This window comes from Trematomus bernacchii, unplaced genomic scaffold, assembly GCF_902827165.1.
Source record: "Trematomus bernacchii unplaced genomic scaffold, fTreBer1.1, whole genome shotgun sequence".
Lineage (NCBI taxonomy): Eukaryota > Metazoa > Chordata > Actinopteri > Perciformes > Nototheniidae > Trematomus > Trematomus bernacchii.
Genome location: NW_022987652.1, coordinates 506,922 through 524,745, shown reverse-complemented (window position 1 = coordinate 524,745; position 17,824 = coordinate 506,922). Strand labels below are relative to the sequence as shown.

At 39.5% G+C, this 17,824-nt stretch overlaps 2 protein-coding genes across 2 annotated transcripts; both read right to left on the bottom strand.

Annotated features, from left to right (window-relative positions):
• Positions 1-4,791: 4,791 nt before the first annotated feature.
• On the bottom strand, positions 4,792-7,273 carry LOC117486407 (tripartite motif-containing protein 16-like). Its single transcript, XM_034134835.1, has one exon. The coding sequence runs from the start codon at positions 7,071-7,073 to the stop codon at positions 5,406-5,408; it is 1,668 nt and encodes a 555-aa protein (XP_033990726.1). The 5' UTR covers positions 7,074-7,273; the 3' UTR covers positions 4,792-5,405.
• Positions 7,274-7,290: 17 nt separating this feature from the next.
• LOC117486410 (arsenite methyltransferase-like) lies at positions 7,291-15,821 on the bottom strand. The gene is given in 13 exon segments (XM_034134839.1): positions 7,291-7,511; positions 8,445-8,567; positions 8,641-8,780; positions 11,205-11,336; positions 11,416-11,437; positions 11,439-11,498; positions 11,580-11,649; positions 11,751-11,887; positions 12,298-12,448; positions 12,543-12,670; positions 14,695-14,743; positions 15,036-15,077; positions 15,812-15,821. Coding segments are annotated over 12 exon segments (1,140 nt in total). The 5' UTR covers positions 15,053-15,077; positions 15,812-15,821; the 3' UTR covers positions 7,291-7,400.
• Between the last annotated feature and the right edge of the window lie 2,003 nt (positions 15,822-17,824).

The window sequence follows — 17,824 nt, the reverse complement described above, 5'->3', positions numbered from 1 at the left end:
CCTCAGATAATAAATAACATATTGATCAAACTAAAAATGTGAATAACAACCATCCTCAGTTTGACAGCTGATACTCTCTGCAGTGTTACAGTGATATGTGTCCTCCTCTCCTCTCTCTGTCCCTCTCTCTGTTCTCGTCACTGATTCCCCGTAAAGTCTCTCTGATGCGTCTGATCTCATTCTCCCTCCAATTAAACTCAGCTGTTTGGATTCAGACGTCGATTCATTGATTCATTGATTCGCTCATCTCACGTCATCGTGTGCAGGGTCGGTGACACAGAAACCTACTTATTGTAATGAACTGAAGTCAAATGTGTTTAATGCACTATTTATATATCATGTATGCATGTATGTTTGCCATGTATATAAATGTTATGTTCATAAATGTTGTATGTGACGGGACTACGGATGGAAACTAGCTCAAAGCTAAAATCCGGCTAATTTACATTTAAAAACATTATTTTGTTTAAAATGTTCATTAATGTGCACTGTCCCGGTTCAAATACACAATTAAATGAAAAATATTCATAACACACACATCTCTTTCCATAAAATGATGCTTATATAAATATATTTATTTAATACTATTGCATATTCTTACTTTTACTTCTTATGTTAATGTTTTTATTCCAAAAAAGGAGCAACTAACCCGGATAAATAAAGAATTGTGATCGTAAAATCTACATATTTATATATTATTACAGTATTGTGTATTTACTATACTCTACAGTTTTTAATTTCACATTCAGTTTGATCTTTTTAATGTATTTGTACTTATTCCTGCAGTTTACTTGCACCTCTGTGTCTCTTAAACTAGTCTGCAAACATTTCTTTACCTGTGTAGTCTTTAATATACGTCTGCTTTTTGTTATTTTTGGACATAAAACATGTATAAATAAACAGAAAGTGATTCCAAGAGACAGAGAAAAGCTTTTATTCTGCTTATCATTGAATTGAACTTGTATTATTATTTCATTTGCACTATTTTAAGGCACTATTGTGTTTCTTTATTCACTTAATTAGTGCATGTTGAAGAGCCTGGGACTTCAGATTGCTGCAGATATGGTGCATGACAATCAACCCTTTGAGCATTTTTAAAGCTTATGTATTTCTGATCAAGCTTCTCGTCTAATATCCGTCCGTTTGACACTCGTTAGCTCCGATGCTTCCTCATGTCAAACACTCTGAAGCCTTTTGTATGCTAATGAAGATCCAGAGAAGGACACCGAGGGAAACTCAACATCCATGCTTCATCGCCCGCACACATTCTTCCAGAGGTAACTAAGTACATTTACTCAAATACTTTACTTGAGTATTTCCATGTTATGCTAATTTGTACTTTACTCCACTACAATTCAGAGGTACATGGTGTACTTGTACTCCACTACATTAATACCGTTAGTTACTTCACAGATGTGGATGAATGATGTGAAATATAATCAAGTGTTAAATCAGACTTTAGTTCCACCTGGAGTAAATCCACAAGCTACCCTGCAGTATACAAAGTCATTCAAACTAGCTGCACCTTTACCAGCTTTGAGAACACTTTCATGATCAATCATTATAAAACATATCATATATATTATTCTGAAATGGACCAATCTGCAACATGAACTACTTTTACTGTCGCTACTTTAAACTATATTTTGGATGAGAATACTTTTCTACTTTTACTTGAGGAACATTTTGAATGCAGGACTTTTACTGTACAGAGTATTCCTACACTCTGGTACTTCTACTTTTACTCAAGTACACGATCTGAGTACTTCTACTTTTACTCAAGCACAAGATCTGATTACTTCTACTTTTACTCAAGTGCAAGATCTGAGTACTTCTACTTTTACTCAAGAGCAAGATCTGAGTACTTCTACTTTTACTCAAGAACAAGATCTGAGTACTTCTACTTTTACTCAAGCACAAGATCTGAGTACTTCTACTTTTACTCAAGAGCAAGATCTGAGTACTTCTACTTTTACTCAAGCACAAGATCTGAGTACTTCTACTTTTACTCAAGAGCAAGATCTGAGTACTTCTACTTTTACTCAAGAACAAGATCTGAGTACTTCTACTTTTACTATACAAGATCTGAGTACTTCTACTTTTACTCAAGAACAAGATCTGAGTACTTCTACTTTTACTATACAAGATCTGAGTACTTCTACTTTTACTATACAAGATCTGAGTACTTCTACTTTTACTCAAGAGCAAGATCTGAGTACTTCTACTTTTACTATACAAGATCTGAGTACTTCTACTTTTACTATACAAGATCTGAGTACTTCTCCCTCTCCTGCAGACTCCACAATATCACACATTTGTTAACGGTCCAACCTTTCCTCTCTCTGCTCCTTTTAAAGTTCCACATGAAATCCAGGCCAACAGGAGCGTTACGTAACTCTTCCCGCTCAGAGGTTAAGTTAAAGTACGCGGTTACGTAACGACCGGTGAACCGTGAGAGAAGCCGCCCTCCAAACGACCGGTGGATCCCAGTCTGACTCATCAGGTTGGAAATCAGGGTATTTTAGTTATTGAGTAGAAATGTCAACGTATTTTCTCCCAATTACGGTTGTTTTTTAAAGTAAGAGAACAGATACAATGATACTAATGAAACCCCCCCTCACAGCAGACTGTAATGACTCTGAGTGACATGCAGAGGGTCAAAGCGACTCCGTCTTTATCCCCCCCCCCCCCCCCCCCCCCCCTTCCTCTGTAAATGTCAGCCTTCACATCCCCTGCTATCAAAGGCTCCTCATCCTCAGCAGGATGCAGATGAACTGCTCCTCTCCCATCATGCAACACAAAGAGGACACAGGCATAATGAGGAACATTTAAAAGCACATACATAAACAGGTTTTGTGCAACTTTTTGATCATGAATGGGTTAAAAAAATGTGATTTCTCCCAAAGAATACACTTTTATACATAAAAATCATCATGAAACACTAACACAGGCAGTAAAGATGCTATTTTAATACTTCTACATCTACCTAACACCACTGTTGATGTATGACTGTTATCACCGGCTGCTACTTCTCCTGTGTTCACTTTCAAAATGTACTTTATTCTTAAAAGTAAATAAGGAAATGAGCACAGATGATAACCCATACGGAGGAGGAGTTACAGTTGAAGGATGTGTAGAGTACCTTTTCTGCAAGAGTATGACTGTCTACATTTATATTGTTAACAAGAGAAGAAGTCCCAAATCAAATATAGAAAATGCTGGAGAGTGTTGCTTAAAATACATAATTCAGCTCCCATCCCTACGACAATGATTGTCGTACAGTCCCTAATAAAACAGATAGAGGCCCAATCCCAAACCACGCCCTACACCCTACCCCTACACACTACCCCTACACACTACCCCTACACACTCCCCCTACACACTACCCCTACACACTCCCCCTCCGTGACGGAGAGACACTCGCAGCTTAACAAGGCTCCCTCCTGTCAGATGGAGGGAGTAAATACAGCGGCAAGCTTTGGGACAAACTCCCCTCTCTCCGGCAGAAACAGGAAATGCCGTAACTGTATGTAACAACGGTTTCAAATCAGCATCTCTTTGACAAAACATTAAAATTAATAACTCAAATAAACTCCAAACATCTTTAACTGTGTTACTTTTTTGTAAAGCTCTTTTAGTTTTAAACCTGATGTTTATAAGCTTCTTAGTTTTTGCAACAGTCTGTAAATATACACAACTTTATAATAAAATGCACACATTGACCTTTTTCTAGACTAAACACAGGTATGATCCTAAGTTAAAGAAATATGAGGTTATCATGAGGTTGTTAACATCGCAGTTTATCAGTGGATGTTTGCTGGAACTGTTTGTGAACAGCGTGTTTCCTGACGGACACACACAGCGCTTAGACCGGTCAGGTAGAGACCGGTCAGGTAGAGACCGGTCAGGTGGTCTCCAGTCAGCACCGATGCAGACTCGCTGTTTGAGGGCTTGATAACCCACTCCCCCTCCACACTCGTTGGTTTGGAACAGCACTTAATGTGGCAGACCCTCCGCGCAAACGGAGGGGTAGTGTGTAGGGGTAGGGTGTAGGGGCAGTGGCGGTTCTAGAACCTTTTACATGGGGTGGCAAAGGGGGGGCAAGAGGTCATGCCAGGGTGGCATGGGAGGGCGGACAGTACGTGGTATTTGATACTGTATATATAACCTATTTATTGTTAAATCATGCCCTAACACAAGTGTTCTTAATGCACAAGAGAAACAAGGTGTTCAGACCAACAAACTAACATATAGTATAAAACAGCAGAAAATACTCATGATACCCTAGAACTCTGCTTACTGTAAGTAGCCTACAGTAAAAGTACTTAGTTATAAGAAGTGATTGGTTAAGCTGGGGAGTGACGCCCCCGATCACTTATTGAGAGGAGAGAGAGAGTAGTAACATGTAAATAGTAAATGAAGGAGTAAAGACGGTCTTCCTGGTTGAACTTGCGCTGAGCTTCATTTAGTCTCAGATCACTTCCACATGTTCTCCATCAGCTTCGTATGGCACCTTGGACATAACACAAGAAGAACATCCTGTTTTTGTTTTTGAAAGACAAACCTTTATTAATGATCTAAACATTTCATTTGATCACACATCCCATCAGTAAAGTCTGTTCAATGATTTCATGATCAGTTTCATTTTATCCACACCATGTGTTTCATCTCAGCTATTTCAAACAGAGTCATACATGATTTCCTTATTGATTATTATCATGATAAGTTATGTTCTATAAAACTATGAGTGCCCACTTTCTATTTGGACAACAACAACAACAACAACAACAATTAGTCTGCAAAACAATAACATTTTATTTCCCAAGCAAAGACTCTAAGCTATTTACAGGAGAATAATGAATGATGTACTTATTGATTATGATCATGACAGTAAGTAATATCATTTTAAATAAACATGTTATGATGAAATAAGTGTTATAACCATCTGGGAACTCATTTGTAGTTAATTTGGGCAACAATAAGATTTAATCTGTCAAAATAATACATGTGATTATAAATGCCTCTATTGTTTTAGAAAGTGGGCAGAATAAAATGTGTAGAATAAAAGAAGCTCTGCTGCTTTCTCTCTGAAGACTCGTGCATTACAAGAGAAACAACAACATGAATCAAAAGAAATATCCAACACATATTTAGAGCAAAGTTTACATATCAGTTCAGGTGAACAAGGATCCTCCTGAGCAGTGACAGCCTCCATGGCTACACAGACACAGGAAGGAGCCGGAAGAAAGTCCAACCTTTACAGAACAACTCATGAGGAGATGTTGAAGCACATCCCATCATGTTTGATTGACAGCTGATCTCTGCACAGTGAAGACATGAACAATCAGCTCTGATGGACACACGGTGAGTTTAAGAAGTAGAAGAGTTCCTCCAATGACTTCAGGCTATTTGAGTTTACAAAACTCAGCAGTGTCTCCATATTTATAATAAAGCCGAACTCCAGCATGTAGCGGCTGAGTGAATGTGGTCTGCACTCTGTGGAGGAGAGTCATGGTTTCAGAGACGCTGTAGAAGGACAGAATACCTGCTCTGTGATCCAGGTACACTCCTACTCTGGAGGACCGAGGACCTGAGACGGGAGTGTTGATACTGTTGTAACGAAATGAATATCTGTTTTGGTCACAATCTAAGGACCAAGATTTGTCATTGTATCCAAATTCACTTCCCTCCCCCCCTGCTCTGCTGATATTCTTGTATGCGACTGCTACATAAACTCCTCTCCCTCTCCACTCCACCTCCCAGTAACAACGTCCAGTCAGACTCTCTCTACTCAGGACCTGAAAACGTGGAGTGAATCTGTCTGTGTGACTAGAATAAGACTGATGTTGATCCATGAGTGTTGCTTTTCTGCTCCCCTCAGATAATAACAGCTGTGTGTGTGCTGTGTTTGGATCCAGAGTGACTTCCTGTGAATATTGTAAGAACCCAGCTCTGGTGGTGGGCTCTGCTGCTGACAGTAAAATCTCCACCTCAGTCGGTGAGACGTTTGTCCATTCCTCTCTCAGGACGTCCTGTAGTTTGTCTCTGACTGCTGACAGGGCCGCCGTCACGTCCTCAAAGTAGCTCAGAGGACGGATGTTGATGCTGGAGGAGTGTGTAGGTTCACTGAGGGCTGACAGTGAGGGATAGCTGTGCAGAAACTGGTTGTGATCCTCTGTGTGAGACAGCAGCTTCAGCTCAGCGTCTCTCCTCTTCAGCTCAGAGATCTCCTGCTCCAGCTTCTCCTGAAGCTCTTTGACTCGACTCACTTCTCTCTTCTGCTGGGATCTGAGCTGCTGCTTCACATCAGAGCTTCTTTTCTCCATGAGACGGATCAGCTCAGTGAACATCTTCTCACTGTCCTCCACTGCTTTATCAGCAGAGCCATTGACGGCCTCCACCTCCTGCTGAAGCAGCTTCACCTCCTTCTCTCCGTCCTGGATTCTCTGCTGGATGTTTAGTCGACTCCCCTCCAGCTCTCTCTGCCTCTCAGTCCTCTCTGCTGCAGCTGACACCGTGTCGTGGCCTTTGTGTTCGTCCACAGAGCAGAGATAACAGATACACTGCTGATCAGTGCGGCAGAACATCTTCATCACCTCGTCGTGACGAGAGCAGATGTTCTCCTGGAGCTTCTTGGAGGGCTCCACCAGCTTGTGTTTTTTAAAGACAGGTGATTCATAATGAGGCTGGAGGTGTTTGTCACAGTAAGAGGCCAGACACACCAGACAGGACTTACAGGCTCTCAGTTTCCTCCCAGTGCAGACATCACAGGCCACATCTTCAGCTCCAGCATAGCAGAGATCAGCAGGAGCAGGTGGGGGTCCAGTCTTCTTCAGCTCCTCCACTAAAGCTGCTAACATGGTGTTCTTCAGCAGGACAGGCCTCGGTGTGAAGCTCTGCCTACACTGAGGGCAGCTGTGGATCTTCTTCTCATCCTCTCCGTCCCAGAAGCCTTTAATACACTTCATGCAGTAGCTGTGTCCACAGGAAGTAGTCACCGGATCCTTCAGTAGATCCAGACAGATGGGACAAGAGAAGGTTTCCCGCTCCAGCTGAACTCCTTTCTGCGCCATTTCCCCTCTCAGTAGCAGCGAGTGTGTGAGTTTCACTTCCTGAGAGCTGAAACTAGTGTGACAGCTGATCTGAACAGGATGTGTGTGGGCGGTGAATGTGGCCTATCAGCTCTTGTTCTTTACCCACATGTTGGTTACACCCCTCCTCCTCAGTGTGGATCTGAAGGGGAGGAACCAGGAAGTACAGAGTGGAGCTGGCTGTGTCTGAGAGCAGGAAGAAGAGGGAGGGCTTATCAAACTCTGAGTCATTCAGGAGGAGGAGCAGCGCTCAGACTCTGACTGACACAGAGCCTCGGTTACAACCTGCTCTTCATTTGAAAAGAGCTTTTAGTTGTAAAATAAGTTGGTAGACTGAGTGCTGCAGCATCCCCCTGTGGCTGAACCTGGCTGTTGTTTCCCCAGCTGAAGGACCAGCTGGAAGGGATCCACAGTGCCCGCCTGTATCAAAAGTAAAACAAGGTAGAAATCAGTAGGAGTTAACAACACACACACAGTTTTATGTACGTATGTATTATATTTATGGTGTGAAAGCAAATCTAAGAATTATAGAAAAGTTTGAAAAGGTTATTCTCACTTTTTTTTCAGATATTCCAGGATTAAACATCCTAAAAAATATTCATAATAGCAGAATAAAAAGGTGTTGTATGTTGAGTTTTTTAATTCTTGTGTCCACATGCTATTTCTTTTATGAGATACTAGTTGTTCGTGAAATAAACATTTCACATTAGCAATGCTTTCAAAAACAAGATCAAAGGCTATGTATTACCTATTATCACCAACTAGCCGCGCTGATAAGGGAAAAGTATCTTGGACATGATTTTACTTCAGAGGGACAGGCCAAAGGGTGAACCCAGGGACAGATGATACATTTTCAATTTCGTTTTTTGCTCCACAAAAACCAAATGGAACTTCCTCAATAGCAGAATAAAATGTTGCAAGTGATCATAGGATTAGGGTAGTCATTGAAAAATATATAGTGGTGTTTGTAGATGTGAGTGTGTGTGCACAGAACGACCATGAGAGCTGATAAGATGGCATTCCGTTAGCTGAGAAGAGAACATTCTTTCTTGTTCAATGTTCCCCAGCAGGACTCCACAGTCTGGTTATGACTCCAAGACAGCTGCTTGACCTTGTGCGTGTGGATGTGTGCGTATGTATGTTTGACTGCGTATGTGAGTGTGTGTAAGAACTTGCAGCATGCGTCCTGGTGCACACATGTGTGTGGGACTGTGTGCACAGTTCAGACAGAGGGGCTCTCTGGGTGTGTCACACACTTGTAACGAATACGACAAACACACTGACCTCTAGTGTTTAACAAAGAAATAATCATACAGACATTTACATATCCTGGAATTCAGTCGTGACACTGACCTTAGGTTTGACTCCGCAGGACTCACGGGGGCCTCCCTGAGGCTGGAGAGTGAAATCTTCCCTGAATCTGGAATGGGTCAGTATGGTGGCCACTTCTCCATCAACCTCCACCACTTCATCCACCTGTGACATCCACACATGTCTTATAAAATGTGCATACAGAGTTTGAGCTGAAGTAACTGTGGTATGTACAGACCTTGAATGTGAACTGAGTGTCAAACTGGAAGCTGTCCTCTACTCCTGTAATGCTCCCATTATATATGACCTGACAGGGATTGGTAGCGCCTTTAGGGACCTTGAACAGGCGGTATGTGGCAGAGACAAACTTGAAGTCGCCTGTATTGTCAGAACAGAGGCCTGTACTACGAAGCTGGTTCAACTTAACCTGGATATGTTGGAGTTAGCCGGTTGGCGTAATCCAAAACATACGCGCTGGCGCTAAACTGTACTACGACGCTGGATATCAAGTGGATCGCTCAAGCCGCCGTGTCCTATCTAGTTAGGTGCGCGTTCACATGAAAGGGGTGGTATTTGGAGCATTCGACCAATCTCAAACACGGAGAAGCGTACTGACAGCGCAGCGTCATACTTCCTGAATGAAAAGTGAACTTTAATATTAGTCAAATATGAAGAAGTTAAACTTTAAACATCCATGACTTAAACACTTTATCCAGGATAAAAGCCACATAGCTGCACCTGCAAGGTGAATACAGCTGGTAACAGAAAAAGTGTTTGAATGCGTACATTAACAGGTTTATGATATCACTGCCCCGTCCAAGACACGATCTGACTTTAATTACATTTGACTCGAGTGTTTCGTCAATTTAATGTGTTGCTTAAAATAATACTTCTGCATACAGTATGTGACACTGTGAGTGTTGCACGGCCAGATACGGCTCAGCTGACTCAGATAAGGAAATATATGATACATTATGATGTGATATGATATGAATGATAATGGGACACATCTACGTCTGCACTCACAGTGCCGCGGACTGTACTTAATGTTACTCTGATCCGGTTACTTATGTCGTGGCAGATATTTAAGTAAGCTTTCTTAACGCTAATGTTATAATAGTCAGATTGCTCTGAAGATGGGAGGGGATATTCTATTAATTTTCACGTTCACACAGTCAGTTGATTTTGGCCGGTCGTCTTTCCTGCAACGGCAGTTTAAACTGTATTTCCTTTCTCCTCCTGTCATATGAATTGATCGCTTTAAACTCCGCACACGGAGCTCTGATTGGTCAGCAGGCAGTGCTTTCACTGAGTTGATCTCTTAGCCTGCCACCTAACCTGCTCCGGAGCAGGTTTGCCGCTCAGCATAAGTTACCATGGAAATCTAGCCTGCTAAAAAGAGAACCAGCGTCGTAGGACCGGAAAGCCCGAGATTTCCCTGAATTTAGCCGGCTAAGCGAAAATCCAGCTTCGTAGTACAGGCCTCAGGTCAGAGAGAACAGAATCAGTCAACATCGAGAACAATCTAAAATGTCTTGTATGGTATATTCAATGAACAACAGTTTCACAAACACAGTTTGTGATACGACTTCAGTAGAACTCAATTTAACATAAGTTAAACATTAACCAAAGCTTTGCAGCACAATATACACCTACCCTTAGTTTTGTAAATCTAAATGAAGCAAACCTGAATAAATTCATTTACAGAGATACTATAAATATTTGTATGGTGGATACCAAAAACATGTAGATGATTTGAGTATTAAATCGCTGGAAAAATCTCAATACGGAATCTGTTCCTTTTTTTTTATATTGTTTGTTCCACAATGCAACAAACAATGTAAAAGTTGGAGCTGTTCAATGCTAATGGGATTTCTAAGAATTGCAATGTTGGGTTTCTCAATTTCTTTTTTCAAATTAAAGTTGGATTTGAATGTAATATTTCCTGTTAAATACAACACGTTCCTTGCAATTTAGCTACCAGAGAATGCCACTGTCAACATAACTGCACAGAATGTAAAGTATATAACAAAAACATGAAACTCTAAAGAGAAAACTAGTGGTCAATTAGATATTCGGTGACCAGAAAACATGTCCAGAATGCTACTAGATGCACAGGACTAAAGGTAAGTAAGGACACGTAGTAACACATTTAAACCTAATGAAACTGTCTATTAACACCTGCACAATCCACACAGGTGTTTCCAATGTATGCCTAATTAGACCTCTCTGTGGGCATGTGCAAACTGTGCTTGATTGACATCTCCCCCTCTGTACTGTGAGCTTAACGCACATGTTAGTGTGGGACAAGTTTCACTCTTAATGGTTCATGTCTGGTGACCTCATTAGATTCTCTGCCCCCTTTCAACCAGAGCCTACGTCTACTTAGCAAGAATAAGTGGACACCTATGGGTGTGAAAGCCTCTAAAAGCAGGGTTTTTCAGGATTGATTTAGAAAAAAAATTATTTAAATATTTAAATCAGTAAAGAGAATTTGTGTCGTAAAATTATGTTGGCAGAACCTTAATTATGTCTAGTTTCAAAATGAATGCTTGTTACTTCAACAGCTAAACAACGTGATATAGAAAGATGAGTAAACAAGAAACATATTAAGAATAAAATAGAACCAATAGCAGAAATCCTAACTACTATCACATCTTTTTGGTTAAAAGATTACATTTCTCTACTTAAAAATCAATCACAGTCTGGAAATGTGTCTCCCACTTTTCCTTTATAACATGCTTTAAAAAATGTGTTTAATAAAGAAAGTTATGAAAAAATCAAATATAATAAATATCAAACCGAGGATGTCCTGCAGTTCTTTGTTGTCCACGGTGATGAAGCTGGCTGTTACAAGGCGTGGCGGGCTGAAACCAACTTCTTCTGCCAACTGCAGCAGATCCTCCCACCAGAGCGCTCCACCAATACACTCGCCTGCCAAGATAAATTACATCTTGATATGGTAGCACTATCTGTGAGCTTTTTATGGCTGTAGGATATTAATTTTACACACCCCAGAGGACTTTATGATTTTTTTATTTCCCCTGTTAATCTTCCACTGCTGTAGACATCACTGAAGTACAGCTCACCACCATCCTAAAGATCAACAGGTAAACGGTGAATGTTCAAATTATTTTTCATAGCATTTATTTCATGTTTTGTGAGAGAGAAGCATACCTTGAGCACACTGTAGGCTTCAGCCAGTACTCGCTTCTTGTCTGGAGAGAGATTCACCACACAGTTGGAACTATGACAGAAAACAAACGTTTGAACACATTATTTCTAGAAGTATACAGCATTACAATTCAAAATAAAGACAGAGGAAGAGAGTTGAGAAATACTTCTTACATAATGATATCAAAGGAGCTCTTTTCCAGACCCGCTTCTGTTAGAGCCTCGATGTAGCCCTGGACAAAACTCACATTGGGCTTCTTGAAGCCAAACTCTTTCGTGTGATAGTCCACATACGTCCTGGCCACGTCAAGCTAGAAAATAGAACACTCTTGCATTTAAAGCTGAAATATATATATTTTTTGTAGGTTGTAGGCAAGATACTGAACCCCAAATTCAACAGTGTGTGATCTGCTTCTGTAGAGGTGCTTTGGATACAAGTGTGAGCTATTGAAATGTAACGTAAACTTAAGAGCAGTACAGAAAAAGTACACACTCACCAATTAAAATAAATAAATAAATATAAATAATAATGATAAATTAAAAAGGGATCATTATTAATATAATGAAAAAATACATAAATTATTATAATTATACAATTAAATTAAATGTACTAAGTATTCAAACATGCTATACAGCTACAAGAAACATTGATACAGAATGAACACAATGATGTATATCAAGAAGAATACAATATTTACCATAAATATGTGTAATACAATACCTGGTCCTCAGTCATGTCAATGCCAGTGACGTGGCCCTTCTCGCCTACCAGCTCACTCAGCATGTACACGTCCCTCCCACTCCCGCTGCCCAGGTCCAGGATCCTGCAGCCCTCCAAGCACTCTGGCACCACCAGACCACAGCCATAGTACCTGAGGGAGAAGAGAGACACCAACAGTACGCTTCTGTGGATCAGTGATGGTTGCTAACACTTCACTGAGGGTGAAACAAAAGCTGCCCGGTTACCTGGCGGTGACTTCAGGGTGCACTTTCTTCAGAGCCTGGCGGATGAAGGCAGGAATGGGCTGAGCTGGAGCCACACAGGCATTGCTCTTCAGGTCAGAGGTTTTCTTCAGCACCTTGCCATAATAATCCTGTTTGGGTGCAGAAAAGCACACACAGCAGGTTGCAGATGAGGAAGAAGTACCCAGATGTTGTACTTAAAGTAGAATTAAAGTTCCAGAGTAGGAATACTCTGTTACAAGTCAAAGTCCTGCACTCAAAATCTTTATCAAGTAAAAGTATAAAATAATTAGCATCAAAATATACTTAAAGTACCAAAAGTAAAAGTACTCATTATGCAGATTGGCCCATTTAGAATGATACATATCATTTGTTTTGAATGAATTCATATGTTTGTCACAGCTGGTTAACACCGCGGAACTAATTTTTATTATTTTATTTACTGCTGGGTATTTAGCTCTTTTCTTTAGTTTTATTTATTTAGTTCTTATTATACATCCATGGTATTTAGTCCAGGTGTAACTAAAGTCTTATTTAAGTGGAGTAAAAGTACACGATTAACCTCTGAATTGTAGTGGGGTAGACATACAAAGTAGCAAAAATACAGATACTCATGTAAAGTACAAGTACCTCAAAATTGTATTTAAGTACCGGTACAGTAGCCTACTTGAGTAACTGTATTTAGTTACTTTTACATCAGGTTGTCATCAATGTGTAGCCCAGGGGTTCCCAACCTTTATTGTGCCAAGGACCGGTACATTAAAAATAAATCGCGGACCGGTTGTCAATTTTAACTGATTTTAATATTTACTCACCACCAGCAGGTAGCAACAGAGGCTAATTGTATGTAACAGCCTGAACAAATACTAGAACAATATGCATCCAAAACATATTAACAAAGTTTAAAAAAGAACCGGTGTTGTTTTTTGGTTTTTCGGAAAACCAAAAAACCGACGTTATTCAGTTTTTAAACCAAAAAGGGAAAACAGATAAATCAACGTTTTGGTTTTGTTTGTATGATTTACGGATAATCCAGTGAATGCTGGGAAAACGAGGAGAAGGCGCATTATGTGTGTGTATGTATGTATGTATGTATGTATGTATGTATGTATGTATGTATGTATGTATGTATGTATGTATGTATGTATGTATGTATGTATGTGTGTGTGTGTGTGTGTGTGTGTGTGTGGTGTGTGTGTGTGTGTGTGTGTGTGTGTGTGTGTGTGTGTGTGTGTGTGTGTGTGTGTGTGTGTGTGTGTGTGTGTGTGTGTGTGTGTGTGTGTGTGTGTGTGTGTGTGTGTGTGTGTGCGTGTGTGTGTGTGACACTGGCATTTGTTTTCAGAAGATATTATGATAGTGTCGTTCGTTCCGGTGCACTCCCGACAGCATTTAGCACTACATCGAGATTAAGATTAAACTAATTTATTTTGGGAACAGCCGCATATATGCCGGTGTCGGACACATCAGGCGCCTTGGTGACTGACTGGACATCTCCTTCATAAAACTAATAAAAGGGGGAGTAATCGGGCAGTTCGATGTGTGGAGAGGTGTGTGTGGTTAACACGTAGCAGCCTGCAGTCACTCTTAAACTGTTCTGATTAAGTTAAACACAGCGAAGGCGGTGCGTAAAAAGGCACAGCTCTTTACCGAGTACGTTCCGCTGCCTCCTGCTGCTGCAGCCATTTCATGAAGGAGGGTTTCCTTCTATAAAACAGCTGCGGGCAGCAGATCGTGAGAGTCCCGGACATTAATTCAAGGCAGACTGGTTTACTCTCCTGTTTTGCCAATCCGGTGCTTAAACAAATAGCTCTACACCCCTGGCCGACATGTCCTTAAAATGAAGTCCGAGTTTGAAATATATCTCAAATAATGTATGCACCACCATTTCCCCACATAAACATAACAGTCTGCAATCAAACGGTTGTCTCCTGTGGGGTTGGGGAACCCCTGGTGTAGCCCACATGGCACGGTAGTAGTAAACTGACTCATACGGTGAGATGTACTTTGATCGCTTAATTCACCTTGAAACCGTTAAATAGACATTACGTTGTTACTACAAGTTGTCAGTGGTTAAGCTCATGAAAGCACAAATTTAAGCTAAGCTAGCAAACACTATGACATGTGCTGTGTAAATATGTGATGCACGTGAAATTACCTTGACGTCGACATGAATGCTGCTATCGACGAAGCCCTTGGCACACGCACTTTAACAACAAGTATTTGAAAGTGAACTTAACTTCAAATTGCATGTTTGTCGTTAACTCTAATGTTAGCTATCTGCTAAGTGCTAACTCAGTTTGCTAGTTTGCAACAACAACATGACAAGTTATAACTGCACACAAGCTATTTTTAATACGTAATATATGTGACGTTACCACTATGGTCATTCAAGTTGAAGGTTCGAATGTCACACGCCACTCGCTCAATTTATTATGATAGTATACATGAACATACAATATGATGAATGAGAAAAGAGGCATGTTTTGATGTTCTTACCTGTTTTCTTCGGCCATTGTCTCGAGTGTTTCAAGTAGCCTACTGAAGTAAAGTATTATTTTATTTGTAGAGGAAAACTTTCTGATGCACACCTAGTTGCTCTCCGAACAAAATTAATATGAAATGACTTCCTACTTAATAGCACGTCCTGCCCCTCACGGTCTGATATCACATCTGAACCCTGGTACAGTCAACAAATCCCAAAGATAAGAGTAGACAATGTCCAGCAACTTCAGAGTGGAAAGCAATAGTTCAGGAAATTAATATTGTGGAACAACTGTCTCTCTGAGACATGCCAAGACAACAATTGAGTAGGCTACCTTCTAGAAAAACTGGAAATGTTATTTGAAACCCAACTGATGTCCATATCAGAGGTGGGAAGTAATTTACTACATTTACTCAAGTACTGTACTTAAGTACAATTATGAGGTTCTTGTACTTTTACCTGAGTATTTCCATTTTATGCTACTTTATACTTCTACTCCACTACAATTAAAAGGGAAACAATGTTTTTTTACTCCACTACATTTCTTTAACAGCTTGAGCTACTTCTAACAAAATGCATCCCTCAACATTAAACTAATGGACTCTTCCAACTTACAAAAGAGTACAATTATTTAAATATTTTACAAAAAGTAAATCAGAACTTTGTTTGTCTAAAACAGTTAAATGCTACGTGATTCAACAATAGTATCTAGAAATGTCGCTTACAAATATAATGATATTCACACATGAAGGCAATTTTTCTGTGCAATGTTTATCTTAACTTGTTATACTTTAAGTACATCCCCTCGGCCAGATCATCCGACATCATGGATACCCAACTGTATCTCAGCACCACTCCATCCTCCCAGCTCCCCCCTCAGTCTCTCATCAACTGCCTGCATGACATCAAAACATGGATGTCTTCCAATTCCTAAACTAAAGTACTCAATCTACTTTTACTCAAGTACAAGATCTGAGTACTTCTACTTTTACTTTACAAGATCTGAGTCCTTCTACTTTTACTCAAGTACAAGATCTGAGTACTTCTACTTTTACTCAAGTACAAGACCTGAGTAGGCTACTTCTACTTTTACTCAAGTACAAGATCTGAGTACTTCTACTTTTACTATACAAGATCTGAGTACTTCTACTTTACTCAAGTACAAGATCTGAGTACTTCTACTTTTACTGAACTACAAGATCTGAGTACTTCTACTTTCACTCAAGTACAAGATCTGAGTACTTCTACTTTTACTCAAGTACAAGATCTGAGTACTTCTACTTTTACTATACAAGATCTGAGTACTTCTACTTTTACTCAAGCACAAGATCTGAGTACTTCTACTTTTACTATACAAGATCTGAGTACTTCTACTTTTACTCAAGTACAAGATCTGAGTACTTCTACTTTTACTCAAGTACAATATCTGAGTACTTCTACTTTTACTATACAAGATCTGAGTACTTCTACTTTTACTCAAGTACAATATCTGAGTACTTCTATTTTTACTATACAAGATCTGAGTACTTCTACTTTTACTCAAGAACAAGATCTGAGTACTTCTACTATTACTCAAGTACAAGATCTGAGTACTTCTACTATTACTCAAGTACAAGATCTGAGTACTTCTACTTTTACTCAAGCACAAGATCTGAGTACTTCTACTTTTACTCAAGTACAAGATCTGAGTACTTCTACTTTTACTCAAGCACAAGATCTGAGTACTTCTACTTTTACTATACAAGATCTGAGTACTTCTACTTTTACTCAAGTACAAGATCTGAGTACTTCTACTTTTACTCAAGTACAAGATCTGAGTACTTCTACTTTTACTATACAAGATCTGAGTACTTCTACTTTTACTCAAGTACAATATCTGAGTACTTCTATTTTTACTATACAAGATCTGAGTACTTCTACTTTTACTCAAGAACAAGATCTGAGTACTTCTACTTTTACTCAAGTACAAGATCTGAGTACTTCTACTTTTACTATACAAGATCTGAGTACTTCTACTTTACTCAAGTACAAGATCTGAGTACTTCTACTTTTACTGAACTACAAGATCTGAGTACTTCTACTTTACTCAAGTACAAGACCTGAGTACTTCTACTTTACTCAAGTACAAGATCTGAGTACTTCTACTTTTACTCAAGCACAAGATCTGAGTACTTCTACTTTTACTATACAAGATCTGAGTACTTCTACTTTTACTCAAGTACAAGATCTGAGTACTTCTACTTTTACTATACAAGATCTGAGTACTTCTACTTTTACTCAAGTACAATATCTGAGTACTTCTATTTTTACTATACAAGATCTGAGTACTTCTACTTTTACTCAAGAACAAGATCTGAGTACTTCTACTTTTACTCAAGCACAAGATCTGAGTACTTCTACTTTTACTCAAGTACAAGATCTGAGTACTTCTACTTTTACTCAAGCACAAGATCTGAGTACTTCTACTTTTACTATACAAGATCTGAGTACTTCTACTTTTACTCAAGTACAATATCTGAGTACTTCTATTTTTACTATACAAGATCTGAGTATTCTACTTTTACTCAAGAACAAGATCTGAGTACTTCTACTTTTACTCAAGTACAAGATCTGAGTACTTCTACTTTTACTATACAAGATCTGAGTACTTCTACTTTACTCAAGTACAAGATCTGAGTACTTCTACTTTTACTGAACTACAAGATCTGAGTACTTCTACTTTCACTCAAGTACAAGATCTGAGTACTTCTACTTTTACTCAAGTACAAGATCTGAGTACTTCTACTTTTACTATACAAGATCT